At 41.1% G+C, this 18,078-nt stretch overlaps 1 protein-coding gene across 3 annotated transcripts in view; it reads right to left on the reverse strand.

The window, feature by feature from the left end:
- Window positions 1-18,078, reverse strand: part of ZDHHC21 (zDHHC palmitoyltransferase 21) — a 66,315-nt gene that overhangs the window by 9,075 nt on the left and 39,162 nt on the right. For all 3 annotated transcript variants that reach the window (XM_075559931.1, XM_075559930.1, XM_075559932.1), the window contains 2 exons: window positions 11,530-11,646; window positions 411-454 (listed from right to left, as the gene is read on the reverse strand). In XM_075559931.1, the coding sequence (XP_075416046.1) occupies window positions 411-454; window positions 11,530-11,646 (161 nt within the window). The remainder of the gene's footprint in view (window positions 1-410; window positions 455-11,529; window positions 11,647-18,078) is intronic.

Raw genomic sequence — 18,078 nt, forward strand, 5'->3', positions numbered from 1 at the left:
GCATCACAAATACAGCTCCCCCCAACCCTCACTATGGCACGCAGCTGAGTTTTAAACTCCCGATAGCAGACATTGCATCTGTATCGTCAATCAACCTAAGGCAACTTTTGAAGCCGAGGAGAAGCTCGGGATTAACAGAATGTGTGTCAACAACTCAGTAGCAAATCTCTTTTGATGTACTTTCAGGACAAATCATTTCAGTTACTGTAGTTAGACAGGGAAACAAGAATGATTCGTACTACATGGTTTGAACACTATCCTGGCCAGAAGACCCTACTTTAAGCCTGGGGTATGCTGGTCCAACTCGGGCCTCAGGCAGGTACCAAGCAAAAGCTGTCATTTAGCTCTTTCCTCGGTAAGGACCAATTTCTCAAAGGTGAATACTTCCAATTTCATTTTTTTATACTTACATTTCTTCACAACAGTTTGACATCTTTTCAATAGATGTTGTATCCTGTTGAAAATAAACAATATCCACACTCAGATGCATGGAAATTCTCACATCTCTATTTTATTTCTATTTTGTAACATTTTCATTCCTATTCAGAGACTCTTTAGAAAGTTTAAGCAGATGATATATGAGTGCAAAATTTTTAAATTATTTACATACATGGCTGGGATTCCTTGGAAAAAATAAGAGTCCACATTACATTATGCTTAATAAAGTTTATTCAAATTCAAAATGCGCAATATTGTGGGCACTTCCCACCATTAAAAGAGATCCTTTGATTAAACTTGCTTTCTTAATGATTCTTTATACAATTTTCAATTCACACACATTCAAAAATAAATGCCAAAATGACACTTGGAAGACATTACTAGATAGAAAACTGTCCTGAACAAAATGCTATTGGTCTAGATTTCTGTTAAGAGCAATAATAAGTTCAACAAGGTGGTCAATAAACTCACCATTGTTTAAAAGCTACTGATCTGAAAATTGAAGATTAACTGACTAGTGCTCTTTGATTTTAAAAAAATACTTTTTCTGTTTTAACAGAAGAGTCACTTTCTAGGATACAATTAATCCCTTGCTGTCTATACATCTTTACACTCTGCTGTAAACATATGAGACAATTCTGTTCAGGCTCCTTTAACTAGGTTAATAGCAAATCTACTTCAGAGCGGCAAACTGTGAACAGATTTAAGTGATTAAAACGTAAGTTACATAATCTTTTCAGGTACATATTTGTTTTAACACTTAACAGTAAGACAAGAGGAAATAGAGGCTTCAAATTTCTGAAGTGGAGGCTTTCTACCTCTTGCCCCGTACTTAGTACCTTGCCCACACACGGACAGACAGCGGTCTGTGCGTCTACCAAAGCACACACGTGTGGCTGCTGCTCCAATCCCAGCTTCTGTAGGGGTACAACTCCTTTTCTAGTGATGCCAATGGAAACATCTCTACTTTGACAACCTCGTTTCGGAAGTTACAGGGATAGTTTATAACATACCTCAGTGCTCATGCATGACTTATTGGAACACCCACAGCTAGCTCAGATAGCCCAACTCGCATACTATCGAGCTGATAGCAACTCACAGGGACCCTATAGGACATGGCAGAACTGCCCCGTGGGTTTCCAAGACTGGAACTCTTTGCAGGAAGAGAAAGCCTCCTCTTTCTCCTGTGCAGATAACTAAAGGGAAATTAGTTTGTAGATGATTAGTGACTAGTAATAGAGTTTCTTTCCAGACTTTTCTGAGGATTATTGAAGAGACCATGGATTATCTATATTGCCTACATTCATCATTTTCCTTATCATGCTTTGAAATTCATCTAATGGCAATTTTACTCAATGCCAATTCTATATTTAATCAGCCCTTCTCTACTCTGCTGCCTAATTTCCTCCAACACTGCCTTGCCTTGCAAAAACACATTCTGCAAATACAAAAGTCTATTCATCAGGGATGGAGGCTGAGAGGAACAAGGGGTCTCAGTTTCCATATCTATAAAGGAACTAGTTTCTTAGAGTAGAAGCAGGAAGACCGTCCCAAAGCAATTCAAACTGTATGCAAAGTGGGGACAAAAAGATGGGGTAGAAGTCAAGAACTGCCACTGGGAAAAGTCTAAGAGTGGCGTAAAATCACACTTGAAACCTGTGAACGCTTTCTAAGCAAGGAAGACCACTGCTGGGTCAGTCCTAGGTAACCAGCTAATACGATGAAAAATGTTTACACTGTAGACATGTACCACTTGATCTTAACCTTGAACAATTCATCTGTGGTATTTAAAAATTCTGATCAGGCTAAGACATTCATTAGATTTAGATTTCATCTGAAAATGCGTCTATAAGCTATTGATACCTTCCCCAGTATCTTTATCCTGAGATGACCGGATACTGCCTATGAAGTCATCCTAAGGAAAAGTTCGCTTTCAAAGGATATGAAGTTCACCATCACTTTATGAACAGACACAGCAAGGCACACCAAAAAAGGTCAATATTACTGGACAACCAAACATACAGGCCAAACACAAACACGGCAAACATGCTTGCATTAAAGGTCACGCGACATACTTGGAGAAGCATAAGCAGCGGCACCGTCATGTTTGCCGAGAGGATAGAAACAGCACATTGGAATCTAGAGGAGAGAGACGCTACTACAAGGAGGAACACGGAACACCGTGAGTTATTCCCGAGCACTAAATCGGATTTAATTAACTCTTTGTATTATAAGGCAGGAAAATGTGAGATCATTGAGAAAAAAATAAGTTAAATGAGACTTTGCTACAGAAAATTTCATTTGATAAAAAAGACTCACTGTCCCGTGACCAGCACAAAAGGATCAGACAGATCGCGCTGGCCTCTGTGAGTTTAGAAAAGATGCGTAAATTCTTAGAGGTAAAAGCCAGGCTACTCAGAACAATTCATTCTGTGAGGATGCTTAGGGACAGGTTTGTACTCTATGTGGTTTACAATACGGATAACTTGATCCCAGAAAACAGTTCTGCCTTGCTTAGGATATAATGATTAAATCAGCCACAGCTTCCCCCAATCTGTTTCGCTAAAGAGATATATCAGAATGTTTTTCTTTTAAAAACAAAAAGGTTATTTTTAAAATACACTAAGGAAAGAGCAGGAACTAGAGAATGCTATCTGCCTTACTGATTTTACCAACTAATACTTTATATCTTTTCCTGATGTCTGATCTTACCCTAAGATACACGCTCTCAGATTGAAGCAAATAAAATATGTTTGACTATAAATGAAAACCGATCTTAACAAACTAGATTAAACCTAGAATGGGGTGGGAAGAGTTCTGAGCAGAGAGAACTAAAAAATCCCAGAACTCAAACCAAACCAACAAAATTCACTTCCAGTGAGTCAGAACAGAGTAGACCTGCCCCTGCGAGTTTGCAGGAGTAGGAAGCCTCATCTTGCTCCCATGGAGCAGCTGGCGGTTTCAATCTGCAGACCTTGTGATAAGCAGCCCAGTATGTAATCCAGTATGCCACCAAGGGCTCCTGAAAACAGAGAGGAAGGTATTTAATTTGTCGGGTTTTAGAAAACTGGGGAGAGGACAGGCAAAGAGCAAGAATTTCTCTCCAGCGGTGTTCTAATTAAAAGATCTAAGAACCGCGGTCTCTTGGCATAGATGTTTTGGTGATACCATCTATCAAACCAACTCATCCTGCCTGGAGCTCAATTCTCACCAAGCAGCACCTTGTCCATCCAGTGTCATAAAGGAGTATATACTAAAGAAGTCTTTGGCAAACCTGAGGACCCCTCTTACAGGCAGAAACAATCTCGTTTATATAACTACCTCTTTTGAGTCTGGAAGTAAGAATCTTTGCCTCTGGGGCTGACTAACCCTGGAAACATGTTCAAGATCATTTCTAGACCTGCCAAGCCGAAGACCTGATGGCCTCTTGCAAGTAAGACTGTGTGAGCCACTAAACTCCTTGAAGCCAGTTCGATCGAACCTCAGTGATCACCTGCACTTTTGCCGCTTGTTATAGATCTTGTCAGGGCTTCCGACTGTTGTATCTACCTAGCCAAATTAATGACTCTCTGTTAATCGATCTGGACTTCAAAACAATACTAAGCTAAGCTTTTCACCACTGCAAATATCATACTTGTTTTAGCCATTCCTAATTTCAACAACCGTATATACTCGAGTATAAGCTGAGTTTTTCAGCACTTAAAAAAATCATTTTATTGGGGGCTTGTACAACTCTTATCACAATCCACACATACATACATGAATTGTATAAAGCACATTTGTTGCCATCATCATTCTGAAAACATTTGCTTTCTACTTGAGCCCTTGGTATCAGCTCATTTTTCCCCTCCCTCATGACTTTGATAATTTAAAAATTATTTGTCATGTCTTACACTGTCCAATGTCTCCCTTCACTCACTTTGCTGTTGTCCATCCCCCAAGGAGGAGGTCACATGTAGATCCTTGTAATTGGTTCCCCCTATCTACCCCACTTTCTCTCCACCCTCCCGGTATTGCCACTGTCACCACTGGTACTGAAGGGATCATCTGTCCTGGATTCTCTGTGTTTCCAGTTCCTATCTGTACCAGTGTACATCCTCTGGTCTAGCCAGATTTGTAAGTAGAATTGGGATCATGATAGTGGAGGGCAAGGAAGCATTAAAGAACTAGGGGAAAGTTGTGTGTTTCACCATTGCTACAATCACCCTAACTGGCTTGTCTCCTCCCTGTGACCCTTCTGTAAGGGGATGTACAATTGTCTACAGATGGGCTTTAGGTCCCCACACCGCACTCCCCCTTAGTCACAATGATATGATTTTTTGTTCTTTGATGCCTGATACCTTATCCCTTCGACACCTCGTGATGACACAGGCTGGTGTGCTTCTTCCATGTAGGCTCTGTTGCTTCTGAGCTAGATGGCCACTTGCCTATTGTTAAGACCCCAGATACTATATCTTTTGATAGGCAGGCACCATCAGCTTTCTTCACCACATGTGCTTAAGCACCGCTTTGTCTTTGGAGATTGTGTCAGAAAGTGAGCATCATGGAATGCCAGTTTAATTGCACAAAGTGTTCTTGCAGTAAGGGAGTCCTTGAGTGGAGGCCCAATGTCCATCTGCTACCTTAATACTAAACCTATGAATACATGCACATAGATCTATTTCTCCATTATCATATAGAAATATATTTACATGTGTACATTCCTGTATTTAGACCTCTATAAATGCCCTTTGCCTCCTAGTTCTTTCCTTTATTTCCTTTTACTTTCTTCTTGTCCCATTATCATGTTCAGCACATTTTTAATGCAGTTTTTGCGGTAAAATTAGGTGTCTCGGCAGAAATTCGGGGTGGCTTACACTCGAGTATATGTGGTAATTCTACAAAAAAAAATGTTGGTTTGATTTCTTAGCACTTTTTAAGAGGGCTTGGAGATATCATATCTCATTTGTGTCAGAATGCAGCTTTTCAAAATCATGTGTAAACACACAAGCAAACAAAAGTTGCTTTTGTAATGGAATATTATAACTTAGTATGAATTTAGTTCTAGGTATAAAAAAACTTAGTTTCTATCAAGCTCTCCACTGTCTACAAAACGAAAAAATAATTACAGTTCAAGAGTCATGAGACCCAAAAAAGTATGTATAACTGGGGGTAAAAATGACTATAACTTACAATGATTTTACCAGGTTTTAAAAAGCTATTTAGAATACATTTCATAATATTGAATTTAGAGACATTATCATAGAAACGTTTATCTCCTTTTTCCGAGATAGGATGACCCTGAACGGAAAACAAATGTCACACAGGTTCTGCACAATTAGCAACAAATTCCCTATCTGCAATGCTGACGTGGAGTAGACCAAACACAAAGTATGAAGAGCTTATGCTGGATGCTACTAATTTCCCACACCAATTCAGTGGCAAACTTGGAACAAGTTAATTATAAGGATTAATAATCTCTAGGCTTGATTATTTCTGGATCTACAAGCCTTTAAAAAGTTCATAGAAAAATGGAATGAAAAGATAATGAAGTTTTTTGAAGGCCTGCCCCCACTCCCTGCCCATATATTAAAAGGTATATAAGTCCACTAATCAGCTCATTAATTTGCTATTTAATGGCTAATCTCATTGAAATGGATTTAGCATTTTGAACATGAGACCTTTTGTCACATAACATGATTAAGTTACTGCAGCATGTATGGTTCTGTCTGTATTTATCCGGTACATATTAACATGGCAGGCTAAGCATCTGAATTTAAGGGAGAGAAGGAATTTTCCACTTCTGAGTATCTCTGTTTCAACAATCTTTAGTAGTTCAAATAGTGTCCAACATAGTCTCCGTGAAGCCAAATGACAGAAGAAAAAAAGGGGGGCACCAAATTTTACTTTGACAGTTTAAAACCTGCCTTTTAACAAACTGTAACTAAATCCGTCTCCTTCACCCACCCTGCCCCTGACCTCAGCACAGCTGAGGAAAGCGCCAAGCCTCCAAGACACCATCAAAAAGCATCAGCTACTGTATAAACTCCACGGTGCCCAGCCAATACAAAAATGCTTGTATGCAGATGGAGATGAAGTGTCAGGGCAGCGTCACGCTGCACAATAGCTGGCTGTCAGAGTCTCCCGAGACGCACAGCAGCAGCCAGGACAGCCCTTCCCGAAGAAGCCTTTCTGAGCCCGGTGACGGCAAACACCACTCATGCCACCGGCGGCACCGCTCACGTGGATGCTCATCAGAAGGGCCATTCCCTTTAGCTGTGTGTGACCTACTCTCAACAAGAAATTCTAATCAAACCAGTTACATTAATAGAAGGCATCACTCACCATTTCACTCAGAAATAGCTGCAAAATGACTGTACTGGGGAAGGAAGGAATAATCAGAATGGTCTGCTCCCTGAAACTAAATAAAAGGGGCTACCCTGAAAATCACATTTTAATGTCAATATGTCGGCCACTGGAGATCCCCTCACAGAGGAGTCTAGAGGAGGAGATGAGTCAGTCAGGGTGCGACGTAGCACCGATGCAGAATACAGCTTTTCTCCAGTTCCTAAATGCTTCCCTCCCCCCACCCCCCACACACCCATGATCCTAATTCTACCTTGCAAGTCTGGATAGAGCAGAAGTTGTACACTGGTACATATGGGAGCTGGAGGCACAGGGAATCCAGGGTGGATGATACCTTCAGAACCAGGGGTGAGGGGCGATACTGGGAGGGTAGAGGGTGAGTGGGTTGGAAAGGGGGAACCGATTACAAGGATATACATGTGACCTCCTCCCTGGGGGGTGGGCAACAGAAAAGGGGGTGAAGGGAGACACCGGATAGGGCAAGATATGACAAAATAATAATTTATAAATTATCAAGGGATCATGAGGGAGCGGGGAACGGGGAGGGAGGGAAAAAAGAGGACTTGATGCAAAGGGCTTAAGTGGAGAGCAAATGTTTTGAAAATGATGAGGGCAAAGAATGTACAGATGCGCTTTATAAAACAGATGTATGTATATGTATGGATTGTGATAAGAGTTGTATGAGTCCCTAATAAAATGATTTAAAAAAATTTACAAAAGAGAGAAAAATAAATGAAAACAAAGCAAAACGTTTACTTAAGTCTTTAATATTAAGTCTAAAAATTTTCTGAAATAATCCTTTAAAACTGGGCTTCAGATTAGTCATCTCAACAGAAACCATGGGAATGGGATTTAAGTTTAAATGATTTTGAATTCTTTTATCTAGGTCACCAATAAGCTGCTCATGCCAGGTCTAGAATGACATCAGAATATCATTACTATGTTTATCTTGTTATCTTCTACGATCAAAAGGAAAATTGGATTTTTCTTCTTATAAACCACAAGAATAATCAAGAAGTCTTACCAGCTGTGGGCCTCGGAGAGCAGCTAATCGTCAAAGGAAAAGCAAAAGGTGAAATGAAAGGGCCCTGGTGGTTACGTAAGAGTCCGAACTGACTCGATGGCAGCTGAGTTTGAGGTCTTTGCGTGGTTAAGTACTCAACTGGTAACCACAGAGTTAGTGGCCCAAACCCATCAGGGCCTCCCAGGACATAGTGGAGGCTGTCTGCTCCCATCAAGACGGAGCCGGAATCGACTAGATAGCACAGGCTTGGGTTTGTGGTTTAAACACTGGTGAACAGAAAGGTTGGGGGCTCAAACCACCTAGTGTCTCTGCAGGAAAAGAGCTGATAGAAAGCAGACAGCTTCCAAAGGTCCAGAGGCAGTTCTACTCGGTGACACGCAGTCACTGTGAGTGGACAATGAAGCTGGGCACATGTCAAGATAGTCTTTCCTGTAAGTGAGATCATACACTTTCCTTTCGTTTCTTATTTCACTCAGTAAAATAATTACTTAAAAGAATCATTTTATTGGGAGTTTTACAGCTCTTATAACATTTCATACATCAATTGTATCCAGCATATTTGTATATATGTCAGTATAATAATTTCAAGACTCACCCATGACCTAGCAAGCATCAGAAATTCATTCCTCTTCAAGGTTAAATAACATTAAAGTGTATACATTTTTTTAAACATTCATCTATTGATACACACGGAGTTGTTTCCATCCTTTAGCTACTGCTAATACTTACTTCAATCTGTATGCTGAAAAAATAATCAGAGAAACTGGATTATATGAAGAAAAATGTGGCATCAGGATCGAAGGAAAACGAATTAACAATCTGTGATATGAAGATGACACAACCTTGCTTGCTGAAAGTAAGAAGGACTGGAAATACTAGGCAATGAATAGCCAGGATTACAGCCTTCAGTACAGATTAAAGCTCAATGCCAGGAAGACCAAAAACCCTCACAACCAGACCGATAGGTGACATCATGATGAATGGAGAAAAGGTTGAAGCTGTCAAGGACTTTGTCTTGCCTGGATCCACAAGCAATGCTCACGAGAGCAGCAGTCAAGAGATCAAACCACGAGTTCCACTGGGTAAATCTACTGCACAAGATCTCTTTAGTCTAGAGTAATGTAAAGCAAGGACATTAGTTTGAAGACTAAGGTGCTCCTGACCCAAGTGATGGTATTTTCAATTGCCTCATCTACATGTGAGAGTTGGACATTGAATAAAGAAGCCTGAAGAAGAAGAAACGATGTACTGGAATTGCATTGCTGAAGATGAATGCTAAACGTACCATGGACCAAACAGACAAACCGCTCTGTGTTGGAAGAAGTCTGGCCAAAGTGTTCCTTCGAGGCAAGGATGGTGAGACTTTGGACATGCTGTCAGGAGAGACCAGTTCCTGGAGAAGGATGTCATGTTTGGCAAAACAGCGCAAAGAGGAAAGGCCTCAAGCAGACGGGCTGACACCGAGTCTGCAACAACGGGCTCAAGCGCAGGACCACAGTGAAGATGGAACAGGACCGCCCAGGGTCTCCCTCAGTTGCTGTGGGCCAGACCCGGCTGGACAGCACCTAACAACGCTGCAATGAAATTGGGTGCACAATTATCTGTTTGCGCTCTTGCTTTCAAGCACTTTGAGACTATACCTAGGAGTGGAATTGGTGGGTAATATAAGTTCACATCTAATTTTCTTGAGAAACTTCCAAATTGTCTTCCACAGCAACTATCATTTTACATGTCCACCAACAATGTACAATATCTCAATTTATCCATAACCTTGCCAGGACATGCTGTTGTTTGGGAAATATGAACACTAACTTGTAAGTATTTTATGTGTTTTAGGTGCATGCCAACTTGTTCCATGAGGTTGGTTCTTGTTTTGTTTTTTTTAATCATTTTACTGGGGGCTCATACAGCTCCTATCACAATCCATACATCCGTCCATTATTTCAAGCACATTTGGACATTTGTTGCCATCATTTTCAAAACTATTTCTTTCTACTTGAGCCCTTGGCATCAGCTTCCCATTTTACCCCTTCCCTCCCCCATCCTCATGAACCTTTGAAAATTTATTTTAAAATTTTTTCATGTCTTACACTGACCAATGTCTCCCTTCACCCACTTTTCTGTTGTCCATCCCCCAGGAGGGGGTTATATGTAGCTCATTGTGATCAGTCCCCCCTTTCTCCCTGCCACGCTCCCCTATTAATGTGTCAACATTTTCATTATTTCCATCCTTTCTCTTCTGTTTTCATTAAGCCAGCTTTCCGGATCCTCCTCAGCTTCTCATTTTGTTTAGAGCAAATGTCAACCGCTTGGTCTCATGGAGCGGAGGAGCACTGTGTTCACCAACGACTGTTGCTTTTGTAGTTCAAGCTATTATTTGGATGAAAGGTGATGACACAGGTAGTGGCTCTCATTCCCAGCTCCAAGAGTACCTCGGGCTCTAGTCTCAGGGGGTTCCTCTAGTCTCTATCAGTCCAGTGAAGCCTGCCTTGTTCGGGCACTCAAGCTTTCCTCCCTTTCTCTCCAGGATCATCTTCAATTGTGGAACCAATAGCAATGTTAGGTGGGCACCATTTGTTCTTCTGGTCTTAGGCTGGATCGTGGTTCATGTACATTATTAGTCCCGATGACTAATTTTTTCTTTGACTCTTTGGCTTCCTTCATTCTCTTTAGTTCCAGATGAAAAGATACCAATAGTTGTATCTTAAGTAGCCATTTGCACTCTTTTTAAACCTCAGCTTCTACTCATCAAACTAGGATATGGAACATTGTGCCTTGATGAAGCTTGTTATGCCAACCGACTGAGTTATCCGACAAGCCGATGGTCCCCAGCCTTCAAACTCAGCACACCCAGCTGTGAGGTGACTGGTGACAGGATCCATAACCAGGGGGGTCCTTGTGTATAGCAACTTTTTGAGGCCCACTTGTATAGTCAATCTTCTCTCTGATCACGTCAACATCTGAAGCCTCAAATTGACTATCTACCTCTTAAGGTAATAGTTAAACAGGAAAATAAGTAAATACTGTTTGTAAGTATATTTTTCACGTTAAAAAAAAAGCAATCGCTTAAAAGCTCAATCCCATACCAGTAAATAAGAGCAAAAAAGAGCAAGACTTAGTTGATATAAAATATTTTCGCCAGTAACTTCACTTTTACGGATTTACCCTAAGTAAATAAGGAGGAGAAAGAGAGTTAAAGACGCGTGACTTTATATACTAGATGTAAATCAGCTAGCGCACTATACAAAGTGCAGGGAGTTACGCCTTGGGCTGCTAACTGAAAGGTCACTGGTTTAGATCCACTCGCCTCTCTGTGGGAGAGCTGTGACAGTGTGCCTGCGTAAGCATTGACAGTCTCAGAAGCCCTATGGGGCAGTTCTGCTCGGGCCTAGAGGGTTACTCTGTCGGGATGGACTCAACCACAGTGGTCTTGGTTTTATGTTCACCTCACAGAGTGTAAATAAGCATTAAATGCTACAACCAAAGGCTGCAGTCATTAAAAAAACAAAAACAACACTTCCAACTAATTTTTAAGAGCAGGATACATAAGTGTATGTACACTCATACAGGACTTACACCTGCTTTATACAGAAACAGGAATATGCAAACGATAATGGGTAACTTACTTCTGGTTCTAAATGTTCTACAACTCTTTAGAGCTAAGTATATAATTAGGAGATATGTCCGGAAATGCAGTTCTTCACACTGAAAGACATACTTACTGTGATGATGCCAATTAGTTGTGTATAAAAGAGTCCAGTTATTCCAACCAACATCGTAATCCCCATAAAGGCAGCTAGTCTCATGATGGCCAGTTCATGTCGAATGACAAAGAGGTCCTATAAAGAAAATCACATACTTCTAAATCTGAAAAGCAATTCAAAAGGTATTTAAGATTTCAGTACTAATCAAGAATTCAGTTAAAATTTCCCATTATCTTAAAAGAACTATACCCCCCTTCTTTTTGCATTATTCAAATATCAATATACATATTTGAAAATGCCAAAAATAACTTTTAATTCATGAATTAAAAGACACAGGATTTTACTACTCTACTGTGTCAAAAGGACCCTTACAGGTGCAGTGGTTAAAACACTCACTGTTAACCCAAAGGTTGGTGGTTTGAACCCACCAGGTACTCCATAGAAAAGCACAGCAGTCTGCTCCTACAAAGATGCACACGCTTGGAAGCCTTACAGGGCCATTCTTTTTCTGTCCCATGGGGGCACTGTGAGTCAGACTGTCTCATTTGTAACAGGCATTAAAAAACAACAACCCCAAATTCTCGATCCTAGCCATGTTCATTTGCTTTTTAACCAATTTGCAGCAAAACAAAAACCAAAAAAGCCCAGATGATGTGCAAACTTTAGCTCACATTAGGAAATTTTATTATTACACTGTTAACAAGTGTGAATGCCAAAACATAAATCACATTAATAAAGCTCAAGTGATCGAGATACCTTGAGATCTGGTAACAGTCAGAATGAGAGGATAACAAATATAATGGGAACACAGCCAGCTCTCTTCAAGTCCACATCAGTCATTCATTCATTTATCCACCTACCCTCTACCCAACCACCACTGCCAAAATCTGTACTATTTAACAAAAATGTTAAGGATCGGCTCTTTTGTCTCAAGATGTACAGTGTATTGAGAACAAGGGCCCCGTTTTCCAAAATTCACAACCGTGTGCCATATGCTGTAATCAACATGTCGCCAGAGAGCCCAGCAGAGACACAGAAAAAGGACCAGACAGGGGGAGGCTGGTGGTAATGCTGAGTGAGGGAGGCCATGCTTCTGGCTCAGGGCACAGCGTGGGCGTGTAGAAACAGAGTGCAGATGGAAACATGGGGAGCATTTCCTAAAGCCTCTCTCCCTGTCACCGGCCTGGCAGCCTAGAGGAGCGGGAGGAAATGAATGTGGATACCTGTTGCTTCTGGGCTCAAGAAAAAAGTCACCGAGATGATGCTACAACAAAACCACACCCACTGCCCTCTAGTCGATCCTGACCACAGCACGGGGACTGCCCATGAGTTTCTGACTCTGTTATCCTCTATAAGAACAGACAGTTTCATCGTTCCCCTGCCGAGTGCGAACAGAACCAAGCTCTCTCACAGTGACCCTGTGCACAACAGAACCAAGCTCTCTCTCACGGTGACCCTGTGCACAACAGAACCAAGCAATCTCTCACGGTGACACTGTGCACAACAGAACCAAGCTCTCTCACAGTGACCCTGTGCACAACAGAACCAAGCTCTCTCATAGCAACCGTGTACATTAGAGGCCATGCTGTTTTCATGACAAAGGACCAAGTTTATCGTTATTGATGTGTTTCTTAGTCCTTTAAAACAAGCCAGCCATTTTTATTAGGTTCTGTTTCACTAATTAATTTTCTGCGTGCTGAGATCCCATTTTCCCACAAGCCCTGTGGTTCTGAAAGCAGGACTTTGCATTAGTGGGGGGACTTTGATAACTGCTTATATCATGTAATAGCAGGGCTTACTGCATCAGAAATAATATATAGGTCAAAAAAATACAAAGCACCCACCGTCCTCACAGTGGACACACTGTTTCTGGCTAGCTAGAACATGTAATTGTGAGGGACAGAACTGAGATGAAGAGACTTCCTTCTAACATTGAGTGAGTACACAAGGTATTTTCATCTCTGACTCCTTAAGCTGCTCTCGCCTTTCCAAATACCAGTCTAGACATGGGTGTTTACTGTCATGGGCTCTGCAGCCATGGCCCTTGAGTCATTAGCACCAACTTTCAGTGTACAGCTTTGCTTCCATCTCATACCCGGTGCTTTTGAGCCAAAACGCTGGCTTGCGAAAATTTATCCCAAACCACAGGACCCATCTGTTATTTGAAAGTTTTACTACATAATTACAAACTAGTTCTTTACTGTTTTCATTTCTTTTGTTTGTTTGTTTGTTTAGGGTCGGGAGTGTGCTTCTGTACAGATGAATGCATAACATATGTTTGGTTTAGGAAAGGGCAAGTGACAGCACCTTCTTGAGAGCAGCAGCCCACGACAGTGCCCCAAAGCCTGGCGCACTCCCACGGCTCACAGCCTCTCACAGCCTCTCCCGAAAGGTGCAATTCCATTCATGTGCCCTTGGGGCTCAGGTACACAGCGCCAACCCTGCCCCTCCCTCTGGAACTTACTCTTCACTCTCCACGTGCAATCTTTTGATACACGTAGATTCTTCATTTTAACATAATCTGATTTATGAGTCTTCTCCCTTGTGTTTTTTATATTGTACGTAAGAAATATTTCCTGACTCTCGGGTAATTAATGATCTTCTTATTATCTTCAACAGCCTTTGAAAGCTTCAGTGTTTGACTTTTCATATTTAAGTCACAAATCTACTCAGAATTTATTATGTTGTACCCAGTGAGAAATACAAAACAAAACAAAAAGCTAACAAGCAAAAACAAATCACTCCCATCAAAGCCATTCTGATTCACAATGACACCACAGGACAATGTAAAACTGTCCCTGTGCGATTCCAGGACTATAACTCTTTGTGAGAGTAAAAATCTTCGGCTTTCTCCCATAGAGTGGCTGGTGGTTTCAAACTGCTGACCTTGTGGTTCATAGCCCAAAGCTAACCACTGTGCTACCAGGGCTCTTGAAGCTGCTTTTTCCTGTTATCCAAGGGATATCCAGCTGTCCGAGATGACTTACCTTTCAACTACAGTACTGAACAATGTTTGCTAAGAGGAAAAGCAGGCAACAAAATTGCTGCCAAGATTTAACCATTCCCAACTCCAAATGATGAAGACAGTCTTATAGAACTTTAAAAAAATGCCTTATCTTCTACACTCAATGCTTAATATGTCTAAATATTTGGTAGTACAGAGCAAGAGCAAGACGTGTTACAAAGTTTATGTTCCAGCAGCACTGGAACAGTTAGTTAAAACATGGACCCAGAACTGACCCACAGAAGGTTAACTTTCTTAACCTGCTTTTCTCTGTAAACTAAGATATATGGCTGATGCCATTCATTTCAAGTAAAACCTTTGAAAGGTCACCAGTGGAAGATATCACTGTTAGTATTTCAAAAGACAAGATTAAAAAGCCAAATTACTTTCCTGGCGGTATTGCAAAAATAACTTTCGCTTTACGCTGATCTTTTAGTCTTAATCTGTGACTATTCTAGGCTACTCTTGACTACCCTTGCCAAGAATCCTAAAAGCCCAAAACCTCTTTCAGCCATTTTATCTATTCTTCAGGGGCCATAGTAAATAAATGACCCTGTAGCTATTGGTAAAACAAAAGTTGCTCATAACTGAGCAAGGTAATTTGGATTATAAAGTTCTTGCTTTAATAAAAAATTCCTTAAACCGTTTTTTTTAAAATTACTCACTAAGGTCTAAAATATCTTTTTAAAACAGCAGCAGTAATTACCAGCAGTACTCAGGGTACTTTAAGACTAATTATGTTAAAAGAGTAAAATGATCGGTACAAATCAGAGATCTGCTAATATGCAACGTACAACCAGTCGTCTGGCTGTTTCTATTTTGTGCCGACCAAAGGCATGGGCGGGCAATTCTGCGGCTCAGTGATAGCTGACATCAAATCCCTAGCAACGTGATTAGACACCAGCCAACTGGAATAGTAATGATGTATCTTCCTAGCGGAAGAGTCCGCTGGACTGCTGAACATTATTTATTTTCCCTCTTCTGAATATTGGCAGCCTGGCCTTGTACTGAAATTCTCTCCTCTCCTCCCCTCCTGCTGTCGCCCCCGCCCCAGGGGGATGAAAGTAGATAGCTTGTTAGTTTTTATCTTCTATCTAAAAACAAGTAGGCCGGACTCTACTTCATCTACAAACACCTTAAAAGATGTAACTTTAGGCTGAAGAGGTTTGCCACTCATGGTGAGTCAGACTATGAAATGATTAACCACAAATTAACATACACACAAAAACGTGCTTTCTCACAGTGCGGCAGAGGAAGCGGGTGTTGTTCGCAGCCTCTGGCTGCGAGCAGACCCTGCCCGCGCTTGCCCAGCTTTTCCAAGCTTTTCCCTTCCGCCCGGAGCTTTGCCACAGTGCCTCTAGGAGATGCTCAAGTCCAGGGCGCTGCCCCATGAACACAGCATGGGCTCCCAGCCGGGGAGGGGCACAGAGCGCTCTCTCTGCACTCAGAGCAGGGCAAGGCTTGTTACAAGGTTTGTGGTCCAGCTGCCGCGAGACCGTACTGACTCAGAGTTGAACATCAGAATACGTATTTCTTAACCTGGTTAAGAATGGTCAGAGCCCAGTTAATGATGCTTTGTTGCTTTTAAAAATCAGTTACTATTTTCAGGAAAAGATACATTGATACAATAAAATTGCTTAAACAAATAGCCACAAGAAAAGTACAAAAGAGCTGGAAAAAACTTGGTCACACAGAAAAAAATATATCTTAGGGATGAAAATTAGACTTTGGCCAAGGACTTGTGCTGTGGTTGAACAAGTCCTTGAACCACTGAGGATCTCGGTTACTTATCTACTCTAGTCATCTTAAGGATAGTTTAAAAGATTGGACAGTTTCTGCTAATCAAGTGCTTGCATATGCAAAAATATAACCTAAATATCATAAAAGATATTATTAGTAAAATTGTCACAGATCAGTATCTAGTAAGTTTAAGGACTCATACTCTAAAATATAGTGATACATTTCATATGTCATTTAAAAATTTGCTGTCATCGAGTTAATTCCAGTTCAGAGAGACTCTACACAGGGTTTCCCAAGACAGTAACTATTTACAGGAACAGACAGCCTCATCTTTCACCTGTCTCCCATGAAGCGGCTGGTGGTTTGGAACCACCAACCACTTGATCTACAGCACCAATGGAGCTCCTCCGAGAGCTCTAGTTTTCTAATGTTGGTTTTGGCAACAACAACAACAAAAAAACCAGCTTCAATACAATGAAATATAATAATATGCCAATAGACAGGTTTTTGCTTATAATCATTTTAAAAATTATGTGTGAAAAATAAATATAGACCTTGGTCAAGTCAAAATTCATTCTTCAATATCCACCTGGTTCTTATCCATTAAAAAATACCCAAATCATTTCTCATTCTACATGGTTTGAAATTTTTACAATTTCCAATTCATTCACTGCTTACAGCAAAGCATTAATCTTAAGTACAACTTAGCATTATACTAGCAGAATGAATGCAAGTGATGGTCAAACTAATTTAAGGTCTAGCATTTTTAATACGTCTCCAAACATCTCAGTGTCTAACTAGAAATGTTCACCCACATTCATGTAAAAGGAAAGCTACTATTTAAGTTTCTGCTACTTTTCTAGATGGGCATTTTCCTTCTTAATATTACTGAGAAACTTGGATGTTTTCAAAAGTAACTAATTCCCAAGATGGCATTACTATTCAATTGTAGTTTGGGAGCTCCTTTAGTGTAAATCAATTGTACAAGAACAAATCAACATTGTGTAACTTAAAAAGGGGATCTGAAATTTGGGGATTGCTCCACAATGAACTATAAATCGCTTCCTTTTTATATACCTCTTATTCCTTCCCTCCCTTAATAGAAATATAACTATGTCTTCAAAACTTCTTGGGGAAAAAACATGTCATAGATCTTTGAAAGCCCAGGAGATAAAATAGTTTAGAAGTAAAGAAATCCGAAAAGAATGGCTTGCTCTTAAGAAAAGCATTCCACTCGAAAGGGCTCCTCAGAAAAGAGAAGGTGAGAGGAGAGAACCTGAAAGAAAAGCAGGCTCCTCGAACTTCATGCCCTGGCGTGGAACAGCCCGAGGAGCCCTGGTGGTGCTGAGGTGAAGTGCCGGCTGCTAACTGGGAGGTCTGAGGCTGGGGCTCACCAGCCACTCCCCGGAGGGAAGCCCTGGTGATGTGCTTCCACACAGACTAGAGGCTGAGTTACCTGATGGGCAATTCTACTCGGTCAGTCGGGTAGGGTCATTGTGAATCACGCAACATTCATAGCAGGCTTGCTCAACTCTGTCCTATGCACTTAGGGGTAATGCACACACTTAATCATAACGGGCCGTTTTCTACGGACTGCAGGCTTTGTTGTTACAACAAAAGTCAAAACTTAACCTCTTCTGAGTATGTTTCACATAAAACCAACCAACCAACCAACAAAACAACATCCTCCTTCCAAAACAAACCAAAAAAGCGCAGTTCACACTGGCTGTCTGAAAGCACAGAGCAATCGTCTGATGGTGGGACTTACAGCAGGGCGAGGGGAGTGCTAAGGAGCCCTGGTGTGGCAGTGGGTTATGAGTTGG

This window comes from Tenrec ecaudatus, chromosome 10 (genome assembly GCF_050624435.1).
Source record: "Tenrec ecaudatus isolate mTenEca1 chromosome 10, mTenEca1.hap1, whole genome shotgun sequence".
Classification (NCBI taxonomy): domain Eukaryota; kingdom Metazoa; phylum Chordata; class Mammalia; order Afrosoricida; family Tenrecidae; genus Tenrec; species Tenrec ecaudatus.